The 27,211-nt window shown below is 39.7% G+C and overlaps 1 protein-coding gene across 1 annotated transcript in view; it reads right to left on the reverse strand.

Moving 5' to 3' along the window:
• Positions 1-12,114: 12,114 nt before the first annotated feature.
• The window catches only part of LOC311046355 (E3 ubiquitin-protein ligase MARCHF6-like), a 48,426-nt gene continuing 33,329 nt past the window's right edge, over positions 12,115-27,211 (reverse strand). The window contains exons 19-26 of the mRNA XM_084058608.1: positions 25,969-26,182; positions 23,566-23,635; positions 20,958-21,139; positions 19,161-19,295; positions 18,187-18,276; positions 16,585-16,717; positions 14,523-14,658; positions 12,115-13,223 (exon numbers count right to left, since the gene is read on the reverse strand). Of these exons, the coding sequence (XP_083914734.1) occupies positions 13,139-13,223; positions 14,523-14,658; positions 16,585-16,717; positions 18,187-18,276; positions 19,161-19,295; positions 20,958-21,139; positions 23,566-23,635; positions 25,969-26,182 (1,045 nt within the window). The 3' untranslated portion in view covers positions 12,115-13,138. The remainder of the gene's footprint in view (positions 13,224-14,522; positions 14,659-16,584; positions 16,718-18,186; positions 18,277-19,160; positions 19,296-20,957; positions 21,140-23,565; positions 23,636-25,968; positions 26,183-27,211) is intronic.

Below are 27,211 nucleotides of genomic sequence, written 5' to 3' on the forward strand. Positions count from 1 at the left end.
CAAACGGGCCCCCCTGCTGGGTGGGCCCCAAGGCAAGGGCTCAGGGACCCCCTAAAAGCCAGAGCCTCTGTGTGAAGTTGCAGCTATTAACTTTGCATTGGTTTTTACATTTGACACATAGTCAAAGGGCTCAGTCATTCATGTCAATAACAGAGCCCCCCCCAAAGTCCTTCTGAAAAAGCAAAGGAAAAGGGCAAAAACATTCACTTTGAAGATGTCATGATAGAGAGAAAGCATCAGGATGGATGCCTCTGAAGTGAGTGTTGTTTATCCCCTCAGGTCATCTGTAGGACTTCAGCTCTGTGGGGAGACCACAGTTCAAAAAGCAAGAGAAAAACATCAGCATTAAAAAGCTTGCAGCTCGGTCTAATCCCTCCACCACGTGCGCACGCACACACGCACACACGCACACAGCACAAAACACCACGGTAACACTTTACTTTAAAGATCGGGTCTATAATGCATCATAATCACATTCATAAGGCTTCATAACACTCATTCCGGATGGAAGCTGTGAGGTTTCCAGTTCGATACCGGGCTTCCCCAGAGTTAGTGTCGACCAGTGGTGGAAAGTAACTAAGTACATTTACTTAAGTACTGTACTTAACTCTCTCAGTGCCAAGCCACGAGTTATCCCGAGTTTTTTCTGAATGCCCTCAGTGCCAGAACGAAAAATCCCAAGGTTTTTTTTGGAAAAGAATGTTCAGAACCCAAGATATCGTCATCCGAAGATTTGCTGCTCCATTCACTCCTTGTTTAACTTATAACTGAAAAAGTCTGTATCTCGCTTCCTAAGCACTTAAAAAAAAAAAAAAAAAAATGCTGGCACAGTATGAACATATTTTTTTTATTTCATACATTATTACATTATAAAACATACATTAACCACTTTAGCCCTATTTTATACATAGGCTATTTGAAAATAGCAGATCTACAAGCTCAGTTGTGAGCTTGTAGATCTGCTATTTTCAAACATTTTAATACTTTTACTTTTGGTACTTTAAGTACATTTTGATGCCAATACTTTTGTACTTTTATATTTTTATTACCGGACTTTTACTTGTAACAGAGTATTTCTACTCTGCAGTATTGATACTTTTACTTAAGGAGGTCCGCTCCGCCCTTGCCGGCGACCCAGCGTCCTTTGGGCTGCCCACCAATTTCCAGGACCTCCACACCAAGGCCGGTGGCCAAATGGAACATCAAGGGGACCAGGGAGTCGGAGCTACATCCGATGGTCAGGAGAAGGACCTCCTGTGTGATGAGAAGGAATCAGAGGGCCCTCATCAGACTCCCCAACAGTTACGGGTAGTGTGTGACAACATGCTACGGAGACTGGGGATGTACCTGCGCTGTTTAGGGGTAGACGTGGCTATATTGGAAATCAACAATGACCACAGAGTCGCAGCCGAGTTGGCTCGAGCAGAGGACCGCACCATACTCACCAGTGGACAGCCATACGACACTTTGCGGTCCCAGGTGGGCGAGGGTCGCTGTTTGGATCTCAGCGTTTCAGAGAAGGCGATAGACCAGGCCATGGGGGTCCTCAGACACTTCAACATTCAGCTCACTCCCAGTGACATCTTCAGCCACTGTGACGTCTGTAACAGTAACCGGTACGTGAAGCTGCCTAGGGCGGACATGGTCCGGATGCTCAAAGAGACAGATAACTGGAATGCACTGGAATGCACTCTGCAGGAAGACGCGGAGCACAGTGGCTCTTTGACCTCTGGTGTGACCCCTGACCTCCCCAGGTACGCCCCCAAGTGTCACTGGGCCCCTGTGTCAGACCTAGACCCAGACACCCTCACATTCCCTGGGGGGGCTGCCATACAGCTCCGTTCGATCCCATACGATCTATCCAGAATACTACACTTCTTCGTCTGCACTGGCTGTGGGAAGGTGTTCTTTGAAGGCCAGCGCTTCTTTCACATCCTTTCCCAGTTCTCGAGCATTCTACGCATCACTGAGGACAATGTGTGTTTAACAACAGCATCCACTGGTGTTGAACAGTAGTGGTAACGCATTCACTAGCTCATTCACTAGCTCCATTAAGGTAATCTGTCATTCAATTTATTATGATCTATATATTATGATCTAATAACTAATAAAATAAACTAAAAGCTCTAAAAGACACAAACATGTTAAATGTTTAATTCTTCTTCATTCTATCGGGTCATAGGGAGATTTTTGCGCAAACCAATCAAATCCAATATGGCCGCCACAATAGCAGATCTGCTATTGTTTTTGAAAAATCGTGAAAAAAGTGTGCAAATCTTTGTATATGTTTTTTAAACATTTTTAACTCAAATCGATTTAAAAAATAAATAGCAGATCTACAAGCTCATAGCGTGGCACTTGGTGCCGCGCTATGAGCTTGTAGATCTGCTATTTTTGAATAGCCAAAGAAATGTTAAAATGACACAGATGCGCTCCCGGTCTTAATGGGTTAACTGTGAAGATGGTAGGTATTCCAGTCTGGAGGGATTCACATGAATGGTAATACATAGCTACAGTACCCAGAACTAGTTAAGAAGCTTATAGGGAGTAGAGGCTGGCGGGTGGCTGACCATGTTTTGACAGGGATGTTCAATTTAGTTGAGGATACAGATCGTTGCTGTCAAGCAGAAACCTTGTATCTCCATTACATTTTATGTTTTATTATTTTTTGGGGCGGTGTAACCGCCCCCTATAAGTGAGGTTTGGACACTGACCAATCCTGCACCGTGATTGGCCAATAGTCTACAACGCAGTCTACAACGCTAACCCTTCCACAGTCAATGCAAATCTATACTTTTGCAAAGTCAGCCAATCACATTACAGCTAGTGTCATCACCACTAGCTGTAATGTGATTGGCTGACTTTGCAAATTCAGGACTGTGATTGGCTAGCGAAACACATGACACATGTGCAGCCCTATGAATAGCAGTATGGACTTAAAAAAAAACACTTTTATGTTTTTTTTTTAAAGTGCATCACTTCCATCACTGTGATGACCACTGTGACCACACCGCCCACTTCACACTGGGTGTGATTTTTGGGGCGGTGTAGCCGCCCCCTATAAGTGAGTTTTGGACACCGACCAAAAGATTTGTATATACCCCCTAACCCTTCCATTGTTAATGCAAATCGATACTTTTGCAAAGTCAGCCAATCACATTACAGGTAGTGTCATCACCACTAACTGTAATGTGATTGGCTGACTTTGCAAATTCAGGACTGTGATTGGCTAGCGAAACACATGACACATGTGCAGCCCTATGAATAGCAGTATGGACTTTAAAAAAAGTCATTTATCCTTTTTTTAAAGTGAGTCATGTTGTGATGACCACACACCGCCCACTTCACACTGGGTGTGATTTTTGGGGCGGTGTAGCCGCCCCCTATAAGTGAGTTTTGGACACCGACCAAAAGATTTGTGTACCCCCTAACCCTTCCATTGTTAATGCAAATCGATACTTTTTTCATATCAGCCAATCACATTACAGCTAGTGTCATCACCACAAACTGTAATGTGATTGGCTGACTTTGCAAATTCAGGACTGTGATTGGCTAGCGAAACACATGACACATGTGCAGCCCTATGAATAGCAGTATGGACTTTAAAAAAAGTCATTTATCCTTTTTTTAAAGTGAGTCATGTTGTGATGACCACACACCGCCCACTTCACACTGGGTGTGATTTTTTTCTTAAATGAATGCCCTACTTCATCATACTAAAGTACAGTCACACAAAAGCAGCAAAATAGCATATTTTTTGCTATTATTGAAGCATTTTGAGTCAAGTAGTTAAGCGTGCCTGCTGTGTGTTTTAATAAATATTGAAACCAGTGCTCGAGTGGCGCAGTGGTAAAGTCCCTGCCCAGTCACGGAGGTTGTGGGCAGGGACTAACCGCAGGGTGATGCGGCTGTCAGCAGGGAATGTTGCGCGGGAGGAGTAGGAGGCTCTACGTCCTCGAGAAAAGGGGGCTATAAAATGTATTGGCTACTCTAAATTTAGAAAAATAAATATTGAACCAATAAAAAGTACATTGGACCCACTGGAACTCAGCAGTGTTGATTTTGACAGCACATTTTGATTTAGTTTTAGTCATAGTCTTTTAAACATTTTCATATCTTAGACATCCGAAATGTTTTAGTTTTAGTCAAGTTTTAGTCGACTAAATATCATAAGATTATAGTCGACTAAATCTACAGTTGATTTAGTAGTGTATTTTGCCGGTGCCTTGATGGCGTCCTAATGGCTGATTTTACACTTGGTTGCATGCTGAAAATAGCCGATCTACAAGCTCACACGTCACAACACGTCGCAGCATGACGCGTTGTGAGCTTGTAGATCGGCTATTGTTTGTAGATCGGCTATTTTCAGAGCGCAACACTGGAGCGCAACCAAACATAAAATGACTCGTCTTTTAGTTCTACTGGATCTCTTCTCCACTAGTCCCTCACTAACATTTTAGTCTAGTTTTTATTTGTTGACTAAATTGTCAGTATGTTTAGTCTTAGTTTTAGTCATCATAGCTTCGTTTTTATTTAGTTTTTATTTAGTTTTCGACAGTGAAAAAAGGGTTTAGTTGACGAAATCAACACTGGAACACAGGTTCTTCATTCTATTTTCTGAAAAGTAACAGCTTTGGACATACAGGGTTTTGTTAGGATATGCAGGGTCATGCTGGCAGAACATCCACTGCAAAACCCCAGGATTTACAGCAACATGCCAGCACAGTGTGAACGTGATAAATCCATTACATGTCATGGAGTGACAGCAGCATCCTAGAAAAATCTGCCAACAACTGTTGAGATGATTTGGTGCCGTTTGTTAAAGGGATAGTTCACCCCCTAAATTACTTTTTTTCTATGGATTAGTCACCCCATGGAGACTTGAATTCATGGATATTTTTTAGTTTTTGTAAATATCCATGAATTAAAGTCTCCATGGGCTGACTAATCCATAGAAAAAGATGAACTATCCTTTTAATGTAAAGAAGACAAGCATGACAGATATGTACTATAATGTATATTGAACATATGTTTTTATTTCTGTAAGTTACAATACACATTGAATACTATTAAGCTGCTTTCTCTGCATGATATTTCGATACGGTGCAGGCTAATTATACAAGCTTGAATTACCAGTCAGCGATTAAGGCTTGTACTGGCTCTCAATAGTTTATTTACGCGGCTTGGTTGAATGCTTGATTCTGATTGGTCAATCACTGAATTCAGCGGTGTCAGTTATTTCTGGATAATGACCGCTGGGCTCAATAACAGACCTCTGTCTGATCAAAAGGCTCAGAGCACCTGCTGCGCTGCTTGACTTTATGCTGTATCAATATGACAGCCATGTAAACAGTGGTGGAAAGTAATTAAGTACATTTACTTAAGTACTGTACTTAAGTACAATTTTGAGGTATTTGTACTTTACTTGAGTATTTCCAATTTCCAATACTTTTACTTCTACTCCACTACATCTCAGAGGCAAATATTGTACTTTTACTCCACTACAATTACTTGAAAAATGTAGTTACTAGTTACTTTTCAGATATATATTATGATATTATAAAACATACATGAACCACTTTAAACCTATTTTATACCTAGGCTATTTGAAAATAGCAGATCTACAAGCTCACAACGCGTTGTGAGCTTGTAGATCGGCTATTTTCAAATATTTAGTACTTTTACTTTTGGTACTTTAAGTACATTTTGATGCCAATACTTTTGTACTTTTACTCAAGTACATTTTTTAATTCTGGACTTTTACTTGTAACAGAGTATTTTTATATTGCAGTATTGGTACTTTTACTTAAGTAAAGAATTTGAGTACTTTTTCCACCACACACAATGTCATTTACAGCTAAACATTTCTCTCAAGAATGTTTTTGAAAACATTTGAAGCGAGAAATAGACAATGCAGTGACCCGAATATCGATTCTTTACTTGCTGTTGTTTTCCGATGCGACGCCTTTTGCCCAGGACGGACGGCCGCAATTGGTGGAATTCTTTCATCGCGTAAGCCAGTGGTTTTCAACCAGTGGTCGGGGGGACCACCAGTGGTCCTTGAGGGAGTACCAGGGGGTCCCCAGGGAAATGAGTTAACATAGCGTCACAATCATTTTAACCACTTAGCTTTGGCTATTCAAAAATAGCAGATATACAAGCTCATAGCGAAGATTAACTGATATCTTTGCTTCTGGCGGTCCCTGGCACAAAACATTTTCAAATGGTGGTCCGCGGCCAAATGCATATCAATTTAGGGGTCCTTGGCATGAAAAAGGTTGAAAGCCACTGCCGTAAGCAATGAAATACTTCCGCTTCGTTGTTACTTTGTTTGTAGAGCTGCTGTTTTTGTTATGAATGCTCCCCCCAGAATACGCATGCTGGTTCCAAGTGGTTTAGGTCATTGGTTCTCAAAGTGGGGTCCGGGGACCCCCAGGGGTACTTGAGGGGGTTCCAGGGGGTCCCCAGCTAAATGATGGACAGGAACCAAATGGACCCTGATGGGTCTGTAACTCTGAGAGTGTACAAATGGAACCAAATGGACCCTAACGGGTCCATTTGGTTCCATTTGTACACTCTCAGAGTTAAATTAACATTGGTTTTACAATGAATTGGGGTCCCAGAGGTATAAATGCCATTAAATGGGGGTCCGTAGCCCTAATGCATGTCAAACTGGGGGTCCTTGAAATTAAATTGGTTGAGAATCACTGCTAGAGAGCCGTAAAAACCTTCTCCTATTGGGGTCCCTGGCTTATCTTTTCAAATGGGGGTCCGCGGGGTAATAAGTGTCAATTTGGGGGTCCTTGACATGAAAAAGTTTGAGAACCACTGGTTTAGGTGAGGAAGAATTCTTAAGGGCTGAAAGGGTTTTTGTTTTTGTCTAGTTTTTTGTGTTTGTCTGCCATGAGGGAACGGCAGCATTCTCAAATTCACCCTTAAATGATTCCGTTGGCTAGACTGGACCATAAGTAGAGTATATGATTAATTAAGCAAGCGGTGTGTTGTTGAGCTCATCGGTCATTATCCAGGAATAACACACCGCTCAATTCCGTGATTGACCAATCAGAATCAAGCATTCAACCAAGCTGAGTAATAAGCAACAAGGGATAATTGACGGCGAGCCGGTCATTGTTGAGAAATAAACCCACGACAGGGCGATTAAATCCCGACGCCAAGCGGAGGGATTTAATCGCCCTGAAGGGGTTCATTTCTAAACAATGACCGGCTCGCCCGTCAGTTATCCCGCTTGACAGTACAAGGCCCTTTAAATGTTTTAGTGTTATGCCTTAACTAGGACAATTGAGAGTCCTTAACATGAACATAACAAATAAAAATAAACTATTCGGAACAGTTTTAGCGGACCGCCTCTTGCAAAAATCAGGTTATGGCCCATTTATTGCAGATGGTATATTATTAAGACCAGGAACGCATCTGTGTCACTTTTTGATTTGAGCTAAAAAAGCATTATTTTACACTTTGGCTATTCAAAAATAGCAGATATACAAGCTCATAGCGCGGCACCGAGTGCCGCGCTATGAGCTTGTAGATCTGCTATTTTTGAAAAATCGTGAAAATGTACACAAACCTTTGAATATATATATATTTTTAAAGCAAACATGTTTAACTAAAATCTTTGCTTCTGGGGGTCCCTGGAACAACATATTTTGAGATGGGGGTCCGCGGCCAAATACATATCATTTTGGGGGTCCTTGACATGAAAAAGATTGAGCACCACTGATATAGAAACACGCGTTTTTCAGAATACTGTTGCATGGATTTAGGAGACATGTAGAATCGGCTTCAGGTCTTAATGGGTTAACCCATTAAAACCGGGAAACCGGATAGCTATGAGATTGTAGATCTGCTATTTTTGTAATTATTTTTTTAATTAGTGCAAATCTTTGAATATATATATATATATATATATTTTTTAACTCAAATCATTGCTTCTGGGGGTCCCTGGAACAACAACATTTTGAGAAAGGGGGTTGGTGGCAAAATACATATCATTTTGGGAGGTCCTTGACATGAAAAAGTCTGAGCAGCAAAATAAGTTAATAAAGCGGCACAATCACTTTAACCCCTTCATCCATATTTTATACTTTAGCTATTCAAGAATAGCAGATCTGCAAGCTCATAGCGCGGCACGAAGTGACGCGCTATGAGCTTGTAGATCTGCTGTTTTTGAATAGCCAAAGTATAAAACAAAGTATACAAATGTGTGCAAATTGAATATAATTTCTTTTTGAGCGTTAATTTAAACTAAAATCTTTGCTTCTGGGGCGCTCTGGCACAAAACATTTTCACATGGGGGTCCGCAGCCAAATATATATCATGCTGGGGGTCCTTGAAATGTGAGAAGTACTGCCTTGGGGGCCCCACTGCTAGCTATAGTACTGGGCAGACATGAATGACGGCTGAACTCTCAAACAATGTGTTACAAACATTTATTATGAATTGAATGCTGCTAAACCAACAACAGGTGGACCTTTTGATGCCTGACACTGCCTTTTTTTATGTGCAAATATAAAAATAGATCATTTGCCTATATAAACTGTAATAACAAGTCTAAAATGTATGACCAGCGCTGTACATGAGGATACTAAAAAGGTTCACTTATAGAACATCAGCATTTCACAGTTTAAATATGTCAATAATGGCCTTAATAACAACACAACACAAGAAAACTCTCCTCTCCAATTAACCCATTAAGACCTGGAACTGTGTCGTTTTTAGATTTGAGCTAAAAAAGCATTATTTTACACTTTGGGCTATTCAAAAATAGCAGATATACAAGCTCATAGCGCGGCACTCGATCTGCTATTTTTGAAAAATCAAGAAAATGTGTGCAAATCTTTGAATATATATATTTCTAAAGCGAACATTTTTAACTCAAATCTTTGCTTCAGGGGGTCCCTGGAACAACATATTTTGATGGGGGTCCATGGCCAAATACATATCATTTTGGGGGTCCTTGACATGAAAAAGATTGAGCACCACTGATATAGAAACATACGTTTTTCAGAAAACTGTTGAGATTTAGGAGACATGTAGAATCGGCTTCAGGTCTCAATGGGTTAAACATGTCAGACATGTTGTGGTTCACCATCCATAGAAATGTTTTTTAAAGACCAACTGATGAATTAACAGTGGTGTAAAGTAACTAAGTACATTTATTCAAGTACTGTACTTAAGTACAATTTTGAGGCATTTTTTACTTTAGTGGAGTATTTCCAATTTTCAGTACTTTGACTTCTACTCCACTATGTTTCAGAGGCAAATATTGTACTTTTATTCCACTACAATTATTTGAAAACTTTAGTTACTAGTTACTTTTTAGATTTAGATTTGTATCATTAAACATACATTAACCGCTTAAGCTCTATATACCTGTATATTTCGGCAATTTGAAAATAGCAGATGTACAAGCTCACAATGTGTCACATTGTGAGCTTGCAGATCTGCTATTTTCAAAAGATTTTTAGACATTTGTAAAACTTGAAATGGGACATTCTGCATAATGAGTACTTTTTTCTTTTGGTATTTTCAGTACATTTTGATGCCAATACTTTTGTACTTTTACTGAAGTAAATTGACTTCCAGACTTTTACTTGTAACGGAGTATTTCTATATTGCAGCATTGATACTTTTACTTAAGTAAAACATTTGAGTGCTTTTTCCACCACTGTGAATTAAACCTGTCAAACAAAGTGATTCACCACCCATTGAAATGTGTTTTTTTTTCTTTCTTTTTTTACAGTTACAAAACTCTTTCAAACCAAAAGACAAATGCAGTGTCAAAATAAATGCAAACTCAGTTCCTCCTTGGGGGAAAAAAACAAAAACAAAATCCACTGTGAAATACTGACATCTATAATAAAAAAACAGAAAAGCGACACACACCCTGAAATCTTGACCGTGCTGCCATCATGGATTGTGAAATGATTGCAAAATTGCATTAATAAAGTGCAACAGATTGAAAAATTGCGCGTCAAAAAAATCGCCTAAAATAAAATAACACCACATTTCAGAAAAAAACTAAAAAATATCTCTTATTATAAAAGCAAAATCAGTCTAATTGGATTTTTATGAATGAGATCACTCGGAGAATTAACTCTACTTCCAATAGCAGCCGTTAAGTATTAAAACAAAATGAAGATTTTAGACTTAAAAAGCTGATCCTATCGACCATTAACAAAGCCACGTTTTTAGAACATTTAGAAAAGGTTTGGAACGCTGTGTTGTGTTTCTTCCAAAAAAAACATAGTAACCATAGTTACCATTATCACTGCTTGCTATGGCTGGCAAACCTGTAAATTGTATTAGTAAACTGTAGGAATAATGAGGTGTATGTGATTTAGAGATCACACATGTGTTGGGTATAGAGGCCTGTCACAATTATTACATTATTTGAGATAATCACAGAATAATCGTCATAATAATTACCATGTTGAAAAATGCTCATATATTTCCAAACATTCTCAAAAATAGTGGGAAATAGCAGATCTACAAGCTCGTGACACGTTTTGAGCTTGTAGATCGGCCACTATTCAATTTAGTCTTTTTTTTAGGTATACATTTATTAAATTATGCAAGTTATTTATTTGTCATATCTGCCATGTGCACCTTTTGTTTAATTAGCCTGAAAGAAAAACAGAATTATTTTTATCCATAATGTTCCAATTAACGACAAATGCAATTAAATCGTTAATCACAATTATTTGAGCGACAATTAAATCGGCAAGTAAAATGTCATAATGGTGACAGCCCTACACGTGTTGGGTAAACGCTGTTAGTTGCATTTGAGACAATGTGACTCTTCTCTTTGAGTCCAGTGATGGAAAGTCACTACGTACATTTACTTAAGTACTGTACTTAAGTACAATTTTGAGATATTTGTACTTTACTTGAGTGTTTCCAATTTCCAATACTTTTATTTCTACTCCACAACATCTGGGATCCAAATATTGTACTTTTACTTTAGTTTAGTTTAGTTACTAGTTACTAGTTACTTTGTAGATTTTGATTATTACAAAACATACATTAACCACTTTTTTATTTCGGCCATTTGAAAACAGCCGATCTACAAGCTCACAATGCGACGCATTGTGAGCTTGTAGATCTGCAATTTTCAAAATATCTTTATACATTTGAAAACTTGAAATGGGGACATTCTGCATAATGAGAACTTTTACGTTTGGTACCTCAAGTACATTTTGATGCCAATACTTAAAAGTACATTTTGAATTCCGGACTTTTACTTGTACAGAGTATTTCTACATAGCAGTATTGATACTTTCATTTAAGTAAAAAAAACGTGAGTACTTTTTCCACCACTGCTGGAGTCCTTCCTCCACTGTATCTGCAAGCAGGATGATTCCTCTTCTTGTGAAATGTCATAAGAGCTGTGGAGATTACACAACGCTCCCCAACTCTTCCTTTGAAATTACAAGATTTAAAAAACAAAAAAACGATGCAAGAAAAGTCTCGGGCTGTGGCTGCTGCTGAGATCGTCTAAAAGATGACGTGTGTCCTTTCGCTCAGTGACAGCTTGTTGTCGGGCTACATAACAGCTTCACTCCAACAACAGCCAATGAAAATAAAAACACGGCAAATAAAAAAAACTACAATCAAATCACTTCTGCACGACACGTTCCTCTTCAGCTTTTTGACGGTTTGTGTTTTTTTTCCAGCAGTCATTTGAGAAATAAGCCAGAACGGAGACCAACAAACAACTGGGGGGCCAATTGCACCACCTCACACTAAGTTCAAACTTAGCCTAGTTATAGCTTAAATGGCTTTTAAAAAAGCCATTTATAACCCATTTAGCCGGGAAAGCATCTCTGTCATTTTTTGATTTCTTTGGCTATTCAAAAATAGCAGATATACAAGCTCATAGCGCCTTGTAGATCTGTTTTTTTTTTTTTTTTATGTGAAACATTGTGCAAATCTTTAAATACATATATTCAATATGTTCAAAGATTTGCACACATTTTCACGATTAAAAAAAAAATAGCAGATCTACAAGCTCATGGCGCGGCACTCGGTGCCGCGCCATGAGCTTGTAGATCTGCTATTTTGGAATAGCCAAAGAAATCTAAAATGACAAGAGATGTGTCTCTGCATTGAATGTGTTTAAGCTATAACTAGGCTAAGTTTGAACTTAGCGCGAGGTGGTGCAACTGGCCTCTGAAGCGTTGCCATTATAATGCAAAATATCCATGGGTTCCTTTCCTCGCCTCCTTCCTGCGCAGCGGCGCTCTAATCAATGTCACTTTAAGTGTCAGGAGAGCTCAAAAGGACACAAAGAGCCCAAATAAATCTTCAAAGCGGAAGCACAACAACAACGAGGTAAAGGTTTCGCTCGACTTATCCCCAGCTTCCAACCGTGCTTCCCTTACTGAATTATTATATACATCGCGATATATAACGGCAGTTGGGGCTGAATATGTTATATCCATTAAGACCGGGAACGCATCTCTGGTCATTTTAGTATGTCTTTGGGCAATTCAAAAATAGCAGATATATTCGGTGCCGAGCTATGAGCTTGTAGATCAAAATCTCTGGAAATCTTTGAATATATATATTTTTAACATTTGTAAAATATTTTGTTGCAGGGAGACCCCCCAGAAGCAAAGATTTGAGTTACAAATGCTCGCTTAAAAAAATATAAATATTCAAAGATTTGCACACATTTTCACGATTTTTTCAAAAATCGCAGCTCTACAAGCTTATGAGCTTGTGAGCTTGTAGATCTAGAGCTTATGAGCTTGTAGATCTACTATTTTTGAATAGCCAAAGAAATCTTAAAAATGGCACAGGTGCGCTACCCGGGTTGAATGGGTGAAATGAACACGTTCTCGGGGGGCATGTACTGTTAAGTTCAACAATATGCTCAAGAAGTTCCAAGATGTTCTGCTTGCTTTCAAATACGTTTGGCAGCTCGTCAGTGTTTAGTGTATTCATTCGCCTCTTAAAACCCTTCATCTGGTTCCTCCCTCACCTCAGTGCATCGTTCTACCTGCACATCCAAAAGGAGGAGGAGGAGGTACGTAGGAGGAGGAGCTGATCCTTGTCTTCTGCTCCTGTGGGGGGGTAGAGGTACCGTACCAGACCAGACCAGACCCGTCGTCTAGCCCTAGGAGGAGGTGTTGTATGAGGCAGGGCTGGCGATCCTGGCCACCTTGCGTTCGTAGTTCACCAGCCGCTGGCCCACCAAGTACCTAGAATGGTAGAGAGAGAGACAAGAGAGTAATCTGATTACTGGGGATGCAATCTGGAAATGTATTGGGATTGAACCAAAAGGACCCCAAAGTTCTGCTTGTGGTGAGGCAGACTATAGAGGAAAAAACACTGAGGCACTCCATCTTCAGGTGAAAACATTTATAATTGATTTAACAGATGAGCAAGGCAACAGCTGACCGACGCGTTTCGACACTTGGGGGTCTTCAACAGGGTCTTAACACTCAGGGTGATTATTAGTCACTCTTTAAACACAGTTTGTGGGTGGCAATCAAGTGATTTTGACCAATGAATGGATGCATTACACATCAGAGGATGCCTTAGCAACCATAACTGACATCATCATATGCAAATATATAAATACATAATATGCAATAAATACATAATACTTATGAACACCATAAGGGACAAAACCAACACCAATACAATCTCGGAACCCAGAGACAACTGAAAAGGAAAAACAGCGACCTCTGCTGTTCGTTCCTCCTCAGTGATACTCTGGGACAATGACGACGCAGCACATGTGCGCAAGGAAACCGGGGTTTAAGTCTGCCTTCAGCGCTCCACTTCCGGGTGGTGCGACTATGTTTTCATTCCCACTAACAATATTTCTACACGGAACACTAACACCACTTCTCCCAGAGAACATGGATGGTTTTGGTTATAAGCCCACTTGTTTCTATGATGAAAGAGTAAGTTAAAATGTGAATATCTTTCTGTGGTTTTGTCTGCTCCGCGGACGCTATTGTTAAATTAGTTTCGGTTAGTTTCCAGAACGGAAGGATCGACGGACACGTGAATCCCGGCCACTACATTTGATTGGGTAAAGCGCGGCCTGCTTCCTGATCTGAAGCCACGCCCACTCCCACACAGTGTGTACACGTTCTGACGAACCTTCAGGACAGATTCCAACGCAGTGCAGAATCTGTTCTTGAGAGATTAACACCAATATAAATAGTTAACTGGGGAGACAGAAAATGCCCTTATTGGGATTGAACTCTTTCCTTCCTTGCCTCCTGAATCTACAACTCTACTACTCATACCAAGATGTATTCCTTGCAGGAGAATGAGCCATGAAGCTACTTCTCGCTGTCAAGGGTTAACATTATGGTACACAGAACTGTGTATTCAAGCTTCACGCTCATCTAGTGTTACTATTCCACCACGATTATAACCACTGTGGTTGGTTGGTTGTGTGTGTGTGTGTGTGTGTGTGTGTGTGTGTGTGTGTGTGTGTGTGTGTGTGTGTGTGTGTGTGTGTGTGTGATTACTGTACTGACTTGTCATTCTTGATGTGCTCGTACAGGCGCTTGAACTGACGTATCTGGAAGTACAGCACGGCCAGCAGGATGGCCACCATCAACAGGAACGGATAGATCCTCCTCTCAACCAGGGTCTGCATGTCTGTCTGCACGCCTGCACACACACACACACACACACACACACACACACACACACACACACACACACACACACACACACACACACACACACACACACACACACACACACACACACACACACACAGTAGGGGAAGAGGTTTATGGAGGAGATCAAATGAAAATAGAAAGAAACAGAGAAGAAGGCTTCGTTCACATTGACGTCATTTCATGAAATGTAAGCACCAGCTGTAAATGCCAAAAAGGACTCAACACAAAACAAAAGGGTCTTTCTCCTTTAGATATCAACCCATTAAGACCGGATACGCATTTGTGTCATCTTATAGAGTTCTTTGGCTATTAAAAAAAATAGCAGATATACAAGCTCATAGCACGGCACCGAGTGCCGCGCTATGAGCTTGTAGATCTGCAATTTTTTGGGAAAAATCAAGAAAATGTGTGCAAATCTTTGAATATATATATTTTTTAAAGCGAACATTTGTAACTCAAATCTTTGCTTCTGGGGGATTCTATAAATGTCTTCTAAATCCTGACAGTTAAAAAAAAGAAACTTCTGTTGCTATCAGTGGTTCTCAAACCTTTTTCATGTCAAGGACTCACACATGTATTTGACTGCGGAGCCCCCCCCCCCCCCCCCCCCATCTCAAAATATTTTGTTCCAGGGACCACCAGAAGCAAAGATTTGAGTTAAAAATGTGTATTATATATTCAAAGATTTGCACACATTTTCACGATTTACTTAAAAAAAAATAGCAGATCTACAGTGCCGCGCTATGAGCTTGTATATCTGCTATGTTTGAATAGCCAAAGAAATCTAAAATGACACAGATGCGTTCCCGGTCTTAAAGGGTTACGGTATTAATTTGTGTGCTGCAAAAAACTGCTGCATCAGTTTTGGGTCAGAAATGAGTTCTTGCAGATTCATCATCTTCAGGTGCTTTATCTTTCGTTCACTCCACGACCAAAGCTCAAGTGGAGCTTGTTGTAAAACCACGAAACGTCTGATTAGAATGTCTAGACTTGATAAAAGTCTCAAACCTACTTCTTTAGTGTTTACATCAAATCAACTTATAAACAGCCTAAAGTCTGTCTTTGATTATGATCATGTTGTGACATAACAACACAAAAGATTTTGTATACATTTTGAAAACTTTAAATGGGACATTCTGCATAATGACTACTTTTACTTTTGGTACTTTAAGTATATTTTGATGCCAATACTGTTGTACTTTTACTAAAGTAAATTCTGAATATGAGGCTATTTACTTGTAACAGAGTATGTCTACATGTGGTAATGATTTTAACCCATTGAGACCTGAAGCCGATTCTACATGTCTCCTAAATCTCAACAGTTTTCTGAAAAACGTGTATGTTTCTATATCAGTGCTGTTCAATCTTTTTCATGTCAAGGACCCCCAAAATGATATGCATTTGGCCGCGGACCCCCATCAAAATATTTTGTTCCAGGGACCCCCAGAGGCAAAGATTTGAGTTAAAAATTGTTCGCTTTAAAAATATATATATATATTCAAAGATTTGCACACATTTTCAAGATTTCTCAAAAATAGCAGATCTACAAGTTCATAGCGCGGCACTTGGTGCCGCGCTATGAACTTGTATATCTGCTATTTTTGAATAGCCCAAAGTGTAAAATAATGCTTTTTAGCTCAAATCTAAAAATGACACAATTCCAGGTCTTAATGGGCTAAGTGAACACAGTCTCACCCAGCAGAGGAACAATCCCCATAGAGATGGTGTAGAGTTAGAGTTAAGTGAACACAGTCTCACCCAGCAGTGGAACTATCCCCATATAGATGGTGTAGAGGGTTAGAGGTGTAGAGTTAGAGTTAAGTGAACACAGTCTCACCCAGCAGAGGAACTATCCCCACAGAGATGGTGTAGAGTTAGGTGTAGAGTTAGAGTTAAGTGAACATAGACTCACCCAGCAGAGGAACTATCCCCATAGAGATGGTGTAGGGCAGACACAGGGACAGCAGCAGCACACCGATGACCGGGGCGGCCAGCCTCCGCACGATGAAATGCAGGTCAATGTGACGGATACCGTTGGCATAGACCTACAGGGGGAAAGAAAAAACACAGGCTCATTTCAAATACATTCCAATTAACTTCAATTGGATTCTGTACCATCAGAAAACATATCGCCGATTGCCGATATGTTCGCGCTAGAAATGCAATAATGTGAGAACAGCTCCACAGTCCTTTAAGCTCGAGTTATACTTTGCCGTACAGCGGGTCGCGTGTCAAAAATCTACACGCTCACAACGCGTCACTTTGTGAGCTTGTAGATCTGCTATTTTCGGCGCATGACCCCGTTGTACGTCGAAGTATACTTGCGGCTGTAACACGTGCAGTGTTAGGTTACAATAGTAACGTGACTGCACACTGTCAATGAACAAACCGAGATGAGACGGCATGACTGTATTTCTGCTGACATGCACCTGTCTCACTCTCTCACTGACCAAAACCTGTGTAGACAACAAAGAATTGTACAACAGATCACTTCCATAGGATGTTCTTTTAGGACTAAGCTAAGATCACAGGCTAGGAGATGAAGTGAAGTTGAAGCAGAGAAGCCTACCTCAGTTTACAGCAACAATATTATTCGGACAAATAATAATCCATGCTGCTGCGGGATAAATCACCCGCCCGGGCTGCCCTCCCCTGTGACTAAAGGGACTCGCAAACACGAGATGTGTCGCGAGTGAATTCACATTTCAAATGGCATTGATTGACTGGTGATATAAACATAAGCTGACACAAGTTTTAATATCCACACTTGACAGCACAAGTTAAGAATGAAGTGGGGGTGGGGGGGACATGCGTTCCTGCGTCATCAAGCTTGGAAATGCACAGCAAGGATTTACAGAAACTAGAGCTGTAGTTTTTAATATATAAATATATATACAGCTATCATCCAACGTACAGTAGCTTATAAACAGACAACTGGGAAAGCAAAAGTAATTGCCTCTTTCCTCTGCTCTCCTCCACTCCATTCAGTAGCCTACCTACCGGGGAGGGGACTGAGTTCTGTAGCCTAGACTCGTCGGAAATAAGCGCAACAAGAGCGTGCCTTCATCATCATCAATCATTACTAGAATGGCTCAAATTGATTAACATTTTGTGCACGCTTTGTATTGCGCTTTACATTTAATCTGGCTATATTTGAAGAGAGAGTTTAATTCTCGAGGAGGCATTATACATTACATTTATTTAGCAAAATAAAATGACAAATATCGTCCAAAACGCCTAATAGAAACATTCGACGACTGGACTCATCCAATCGTCCAACCTTACTTTGCACTAGAATGACTAACAAACACTAAGGGGAGGCGTTGACACTTTCTCACAAGACGTTTTTGAGAATATCCTAAAAGGAAGGCTTGACGACAATAAATGGGATTATGCTTCTGACACTCAACACTCAATCCTTGCTTTTAAAATATCATTATCATGGCCGACAGATCTTCAAGGACACCCAAACAATGAGACAGATGGACATTTTGAAGTTCTTAACCGCTCTTACCTGCTCAATGACTGTTTTGAGCCACCACTGAGGCCCCATGAGAGTGATGGCAGCGATGATTTTGGCATGTAGCACGCCCAGAGCCCAGTCCTGCAACACACACCATCAAAGACACAGGTTTATTATCTTTGACTGTCAGCCTGTAAATGTTCCCTTTAGCCCATTCAGACCGGGAACGCATTCGTGTCATTTTTAGATGTCTTTGGCTATTCAAAAATAGCATATATACAAGCTCATAGCGTGGCACCGAGTGCCGCGCTATGAGCTTGTAGATATGCTATTTTTTGCAAAAACGTTAATTGTTTTGCAAATCTTTGAACATAATATTCTACAAATGTCTTCTAAATCCTAACAGTTTTTTGAAAAAACTTGTGGAGCTATATCAGTGGTGCTCCAACTTTTCCATGTCAAGAACCATGATATGTATTTGGCCGCGGACCCCCATCTCAAAATATGTTGTTCCAGAGACCCCGAAATGCACATATCTGAGTTAAAAAATGTCACTTTAAAACAACGCTATTAGCTTGTATATTTGCAATTTTTTTGAATGGCCAAAGACATCTTAAAATGACACAGATGCGTTCCCGGTCTTTAACACATTGACTGCCTAGATCGAGTTAACTCGATATTAGCTTTACATCACTTGCCTGCCAAGATCGAGTTAACTCGATTTTAGCAAAAAAAAAAAAAAATCATTTTTTTTTTTATTTGACCCAAAGACCAAGGAGATATGAATTTTCGAAGATCTTTACTCTCATCCACTTCCTTGTTAACTTAAAACTTTAAAATTTTGTATCTCGGCTCCTGAGTACTTTTTTTTTTTTCATTGAAAAATCTCTGGCATGAATAACAATAGGCAGTGAAAATAATTCAGGCAGTCAATGTGTTAAAAAGGAGGGGGGAAAAAGTGTTGTGTTTTGCCGCCTGATAAAATGTGTGTGTGTGTAAAGAAATCAAGTCGCACACAGTCCTACCTGCCAGGGATAGAAGAGAGGTGTCTGGTCCAGAGGGACTCTGAGAGGAGCCACGATGACCAGCTCAAACAGCAGACCCAACAGAAGAGGAATCACTCCGGCTAACAGCACTGCCACCGCCACCGTCTTCACGATCTACAGCACACACACACACACACACACACACACACACACACACACACACACACACACACACACACACACACACACACACACACACACACACACACACACACACACACACACACACACACACACACACACACACACACACACACACACACACACACACACAGGGTCAGAACTTAGCTTAGCACTTAACATAGCCTTGACAACCTTGCAGGCTTGTGCAAAGGCTAAAATGTAACTTAGATAGCGTGTTATGTAGACAGATGCCAGGTCATTGTTGACCTGGCATCCTATAGTGTGTGTGTGTTTTTCAATGTACAGGCTGATGATAGGTTCTTGGTTTACGTATGTATTAGTTAAAGGTAGGGTAAGTGATTTGCATTGGTTAAAATAAGTGTTAAATAGCTCTATATTGTGATAGTACTCATTGCTATAGAGTGTTTGTTCAGTAAAAGGAGTCTCCTTGTCTCTCCAGCTCTTTATAAAACAGAAAATGCATTTTCGTTTCAGTTTCAGTTTCAGTTCCAATTTTATCCAACCAGGACAGAGAACTCAATCAGGATACAGATTAAACAAGTGAAATTGGAAGTGATGACACTAAGAAATGAGCAGGCAAAATTGGAACTGGAACACTATACAAATTAAGCTTTAAAAATGGGTACTTTCTCCTGATTGGCTGAGATTTTGACACCTACCGAAAATTTTATTTTCTGTTTATCAAAAAGCTGGAGAGACAGAGAGACATCTGTTACTGAAAAAACACTCTATAGCAATGATTACTATCACAATATAGTATTTTAACCTTTTAACAAAATACTTTTTGTTTTAACCAGAAAATATCACTTACCCTACCTTTAATATTAGATTAATGGTTTACTTATGTATTACTTTATATGTTAGATGACTATTTCTATGCATTTGATGTATTATCTTGTTGTTGTCCTTGCTTACTGCAAGTCGCTATGGATTAAGAGTGTCTGCTAAATGCCTAAATTGTTAATTCTTCTTGTTATAACGCATGATAGGAAAAAAACATGTCATTCTAGTGTTTGTGGTTTTCATGTCCTCACATGAAAACCTGCTCTAACTTAACAGTTGGAGCAGGTTTATCAACCCTCAGGACCATGAAACCCTTTCCAATGTTCAATGCCAAAAAAAACACAATTAAAATCGTTAATTACGATTATTTGTGAGAATATAATCATCAACTTAACCCATTGAGACCTGAAGCCGATTCTACATGTCTCCTAAATCTCAACAGTTTTCTGAAAAACGTATGTTTCTATATCAGTGGTGCTCAATCTTTTTCATGTCAAGGACCCCCAAAATGATATGTATTTGGCCGCCGACCCCCATCAAAATATGTTGTTCCAGGGACCCCCAGAGGCAACGATTTCAGTTAAAAATGTTCGCTTTGAAAATATATATATATAATATATATATTCAAAGATTTGCACACATTTTCACGATTTTTCAAAAATAGCAGATCTACAAGCTCATAGCGCGGCACTCGGTGCCGCGCTATGAGCTTGTATATCTGCTATTTTTGAATAGCCCAAAGTGTAAAATAATGTTTTTTTTAGCTCAAATCTAAAAATGACACCGTTCCAGGTCTTAATGGGTTAAATGTATAAGGGCGACAGCCCTAGTGGTGTGCAGTAACGTTACCATGAGCGTCCACTCGTGCACTTTGATCCAGATCATGTTGGGTCCCTGGGGCATCCAGGCCAGCAGCACGGTGATGCCCCGTATGGACAGCCAGCACACGTAGAGGCCGCTGGCCGCCGTGTACAGCTCATGGACCTTGGCCCCGCCCATCCAGAAGGACATCAGGTAGCGACCCGCAGACACTGGAAGGAAGGGGAACAGGCAGATTAGAAAGGTAGTGGGGATAAAACAACAGTTTCATCAAACTAATCGATTTAATCGATAACGGATCATTTTATACGATAATTGATGAGTAACCTTCGATCCCTATGATGGCCATGTCATTACAGGTGAAACGTTTCAACACATTTCAAAAATAGTAAAACGTGCTCTTGTAGATCTGCTATTTTTAAGTATACAATAGGGCATAAGTGGTTAAAGTGATGTTCAATAATAAGAGAAAAGAAAAAGAAAAAACTTCTTCATTATACAAATAACTTAAAAAGTGAAATCAGTAGAATAATGGCTAGTAGTAGCCCTAAAAGATAGCGCATACATAGTACAATACATACACACAACTTGACAGCACAAGATCTGTTCCTCTATTTGTGTCCAATGAGTCTGAACATCATCTGAACAACTACACCTATAGGCCTGTCACAATTTTTACATAATCGTCTAATCTCAATCATTTTTGATAATAGTTATAATCGTTTCCGTGTTGAAAAATGTTCACACATTTTCAAATATTAAAGGTAGGGTAAGTGATTTGCGTTGGTTAAAATAATTGTTAAATAGCTCTATATTCTGATAGTAATCATTGCTATAGAGTGTTTGTTCAGTAAAAGGAGTCTCCTTGTCTCTCCACCTCTTTATTAAACAGAAAATGCATTTTCGTTTCAGTTTCAGTTTCATTTCCAATTTTATCCAATCAGGACAGAGAACTCAATCAGGATACAGATTAAACAAGTGAAATTGGAAGTGATGACACTAAGAAATGAGCAGACAAAATTGGAACTGGAACACTATACAAATTAACCTTAAAATGGGTACTTTCACCTGATTGGCTGAGATATTGACACCTACCGAAAAATTTATTTTCTGTTTATTAAAGAGCTGGAGAGACAGAGAGACATCTGTTACTGAAAAAACACTCTATAGCAATGATTACTATCAGAATATAGTATTTTAACCTTTTAACAAAATACTTTTTGTTTTAACCAAAAAATATCAAAATGTCACTTCGTGACGCGTTGTAAGCTTGTAGATCAGCTATTTCTGCTTTTTTTTTTTACATGTATAAAATTATTAAATGTGTCAATAATGTCTCTGTATATTTAAGTTATGTGTCATATTTGCCCCGGTGCAATTTTTGATTACGAAGCCTCAAAGGCAAACAGAAATAAAACATGTATTCATAATGTTCCAATGTCCAACGCCAAACACACAATTAAATCGTAAATCGCAATTATTTGACGGACAATTAATCGTCAACTTAAATTTGTAATCGTAACAGCCCTATCTACACCATGCCAGCAGTTAATGATTTGCTTATTTGATCGCTATAGATACAATATGATAATGTGAATATAGTCAATGTTCCACAGACTTCACTGGAAGATGAAGTGATGCATTTTCTAACCATATCATATAATATTCCTTTTGCTGCTGCAATGACCCAATTCCTCCATGTGATCAATAACATTTAATACACAAACACACATCTAATACACAGACAGAAAGGAGCAGAGATGTGGAGGAGCAGGATGAGAGAGCTGGGGGAAGGAGATGAAATGAGATGAGAGGAGGATGGAATGGAGGAGAAGAAAGGAGGTGCAGAAATCACAGAGTGTGTGAGAGAGGGAGAGATGGATGGGAGAGGAGGGAGGATGAGGAGAAAGCAGTGAGCTATTAATCAGACCGCTCCATTCCTCTGTGTGTGTGTGTGTGTGTGTGTGTGTGTGTGTGTGTGTGTGTGTGTGTGTGTGTGTGTGTGTGTGTGTGTGTGTGTGTGTGTGTGTGTGTGTGTGTGTGTGTGTGTGTGGGTGCGTGCGTGCACCGTGAGGACGATGATCACTGAAAATATTTTGTGACTACTTGAAAAAGGTTAAAAAATGGTTAAAAATCCAGGCACTCAACGTACATTTTTTTAATAAACCTCTGGCACCTCAAGTGTTAAAATACCAAAAGTAAAAGTACTCATTATGCAGAATGTCCCATTTCAGATGTTCAAACGTATAAAAATATTTTGGAAATAGCAGATCAACAAGTTCACAATGCGTCGCTGTGAGCTTGTAGATCGGCTATTTTCAAAGGGCCAAAGCATCTATAGGGCTGAAGTGGTTAATGTATGTTTAGTGATAATACTAGTTAACTAGTAACTATAGTGTTCAAATAATTGCAGTGGAGTACAATATTACAATATTTACAATTAGTACAATATTAGCCTCTGAGATGTAATAATGCGATGATTACTATCATCATCAGTGTGTGTGTGTGTGTGTGTGTGTGTGTGTGTGTGTGTGTGTGTGTGTGTGTGTGTGTGTGTGTGTGTGTGTGTGTGTGTGTGTGTGTGTGTGTGTGTGTGTGTGTGTGTGCGTGCGTGCGTGTGTGTGCATCTCTCTCTCACCTGGCAGGGTAAGGCATGTAAGACTGGCCAGCAGTAACGTCACACACATGAAGACGACCAGCAGTAGGATCTAGAGGAAAATAAAACAAGCCTTCATGAGTTCTTTAAGGCCGTAAAACCATTAGGAAAAACACAGAGCCATTTATCTGGGAGCATTCCAATTACTGAGCTATCACATTAATTGATGTGTCTTGATAAGAGAGTGCTCCATAAACTAAATGTTGCATGACATACAAAGTTTTGTTCCAAAGCAAGATATACAGTACACCAACAAACACTTTCCTCCAATAAAACAACACATGACACTACATTTTAATTCTGTATGATACTTTACAACATGATTTTAGTATTTTCACAAATGGTATCGTCTACATTTGAGGGACATTAACCCATTAAGACCTGAAGAAGCATCTGTCTCACATTTTCATTTGAGCTAAAAAGCATTATTTTACACTTTGGCTATTCAAAAATAGCAGATCTACAAGCTCATAGCGCGGCACCGAGTGCCGCGCTATGCATGGTAATCACTGTTAAAATCCATTATACTGTCATTATAAGTCGCTATAAGTGGTCATTTGTTGCTTTGAAAGACTATAGAGACAATTATAATAGTTGATCTTATAAGTCATTATAGAATGCTTCATAATGAATAATGAATGTCTCTCAATGTCTCTCGATGTGGGTCAAAGCATTATGAGCATTAATGAGTTATTAACTATAACAAGACCAGGAGACCTGGTTCTGCCAGACCCAGAATAAATTCCCTTTCATGCCCATGTATGGACGAAAGGGGGACAGACTTTCATGCCCATGTATGGACGAAAGGGGGACAGACTTTTATGCCCATGTATGGACGAAAGGGGGACAGACTTTTATGCCCATGTATGGACGAAAGGGGGACAAAGCCTCATGTAGGCCAACCCCTTGGGTCTGGCAATTATACAGTGTTATAATACGGATTATTATAATACATTATAAGTATGTTTATAATGCATCATAGACATGGGATGCATAGCAAGTGTAACCGAATCATGCATTTCAAGGGGTATCATTTCGTCCCAGATAGATGAATAACACTGCATTTCAAAATCACTCCAGCTGGTATTAGCCCATTAAGACCTGGAACGCATCTGTGTCACTTTAGATTTCTTTGGCTATTCAAAAATAGCAGATCTACAAGCTCATAGCGCGGCACCGAGTGCCGCGCTATGAGCTTGCAGATCTGCTATTTTTGAAAAAATCGTGAAAAAATATTTTTTATATTTTTTTCAAAAAACTGTTAGGTTTTAGATTTTTTTTAAAGAATCACCTCAGATCTTAATGGGTTAAAATAACTGAGTGAATGAAGGCTTTATAGAAAACTGGTTTTGCTCAAACAGTTTCACACGCGGTCTGCTTTTCATGCTGGATCATGCCACCAGCCCAACAGCAGCACTTACTCATGAAGCATTCATGCTCTGCTATGATAACGTGGGCTTAGTCATTCAAAGAAGAAGACTGTCTGCCACTTCAAATGTTGGCATTTGAATTCAAAAGCAAATTCGATGGCTGCGTGAGAAAACTCACAATTTTACTGCCATTCAGAATAATCCTGCACATACCAAGTGTATGTATGTTCACACAAACTATTGACAGAAGCTTTCATTTGACACTGAAAATAAATCAAATATGTTTTTTTTCCTAGAGCCCGACCACTGCTGCCAGATTTTTTTTGTCCAATGCTGATCCCGGTTTGTTGAGTCCTAGTCCTAAATTAATATAATTATATACTGAACTAACCACTTGAACCCCAGCATTCATATTCTGGGGGAATATTAGCCAAAATATAGCCGATCTACAAGCTCACAGCTCACACAACTCGGCTCGCTTTGACCCGTTGTGAGCTTGTAGATTGGCTATTTTTTGGCTAATATTCCCCCAGAAAATGAATTGGTGTAGACGGGGGAAAAAAACTCTATAGGGTTTAAGTGGTTAACCCAGACCAGGAACGCATCTGTGTCACTTTAGATTTATTTAGCTATTCAAAAATAGCAGATCTACAAACTCATAAAGCTACGGGCTTGTAGATCTGCTATTTTTGCAAAATCTTGAACATTTTTGCAAATCTTTGAATATATATATATTTTTTCAAGCAAACATCTTTAACTTAAATCTTTGCTTCTGAGGGGTCACTGGAACAAAATATTTTACAAATGTTCGCTTTAAAAAATAGATATATATTCAAAGATTTGCACACATTTTCACAATTTTTCAAATAACAGATCTGCAAGCTCTGTTAGCGCGGCACTCTGTCTGTATTTTTGAATAGCCAGCAAAATAAAAAAATTCAAAGATGCGTTCCCGGTCTTAATGGGTTAAACATCTACCACTTACATCATTAGCTGTCACCAAGCTGTCACTCACCTTGACGGGGAAGTTGATAGGTCTGTAGTAAGGCTGAAAGCCCACGGGCCCGCCCTGCTGCAGGATGGCCTGGTGGGCCGCGTGAAGACCCTCCCCTAGGCCGCCGGGGACTCCGTTGTTGTTATGGCGACCGGGAGGGTTGTTGTTGTTGTTGTTGTTGATGAATTGGTTGTCTTCGTCGTCATGGTCGCCCAGCAGGTACGAGTGCAGATCACTATGGAGGAAACACACACACACACACACACACACACACACACACACACACACACACACACACACACACACACACACAGTGAGCCTCGGGAATAGAAGAACTTTAGTGTGATTACTGAAGTATGTCAGAGCACTTTACAGCAGTACTATACGTCTTTCTAGACAAAATGAAGTATTGTTTCACCATGATGGATTACGTGGTTGGAATAAAAGATAATCATAACACCAGCAGTAGGTATCCTTTAACCCATTGAGACCTGAAGCCGATTCTACATGTCTCCTAAATCTCAACAGTTTTCTGAAAAACGTATGTTTCTATATCAGTGGTGCTCAATCTTATTTCATGTCAAGGACCCCCAAAATGATATGTATTTGGCCGCGGACCCCATCAAAATATTTTGTTCCAGGGAGGGACCCCCAGAAGCAAAGATTTGAGTTAAAAATATTCGCTATAAAAATATAGATATTCAAAGATTTCCACACATTTTCTCGATTTTTCAAAAATAGCAGATCTACAAGCTCGTAGCGCGGCACTCGGTGCCGCGCTATGAGCTTGTATATCTGCTATTTTTGAATAGCCCAAAGTGTAAAATAATGCTTTTTAGCTCAAATCTAAAAATGACACAGTTCCAGGTCTTAATGGGTTAAGTAATTTCCATTCACGAATATGGTTACATGTCGCCTTTCCGACGTTAACGAACCCTATACCTAACCCTAACCCTAACCTTAACCGCACGCGGAAGCCACTAGTCGGAGTGGCGAGATGTCGGAATGGAAGGCGGTTAGCCGGTTACCCACGAATATATATATTTTTTAAAATACATTTTATTTTAGAATTTTCATTTCTGATAAGCAGCAAGCTAAATAATGCTTCAATTATTTTTGATCGATATAAGGACAAATTTGCGCGACCGTAAAGACGAAGCGGAAGCGGGGAGGAGGCGTCGCAGTCGCTTTTATCCTCTGGTCATTTTCAGAGCTTCCGTTGCTCCAGACTGTATGACGGAATCATAGAAAATTGTGGGAGACA

This window comes from Gymnoscopelus microlampas, assembly GCF_963454915.1.
Source record: "Gymnoscopelus microlampas genome assembly, chromosome: 5".
NCBI lineage: Eukaryota > Metazoa > Chordata > Actinopteri > Myctophiformes > Myctophidae > Gymnoscopelus > Gymnoscopelus microlampas.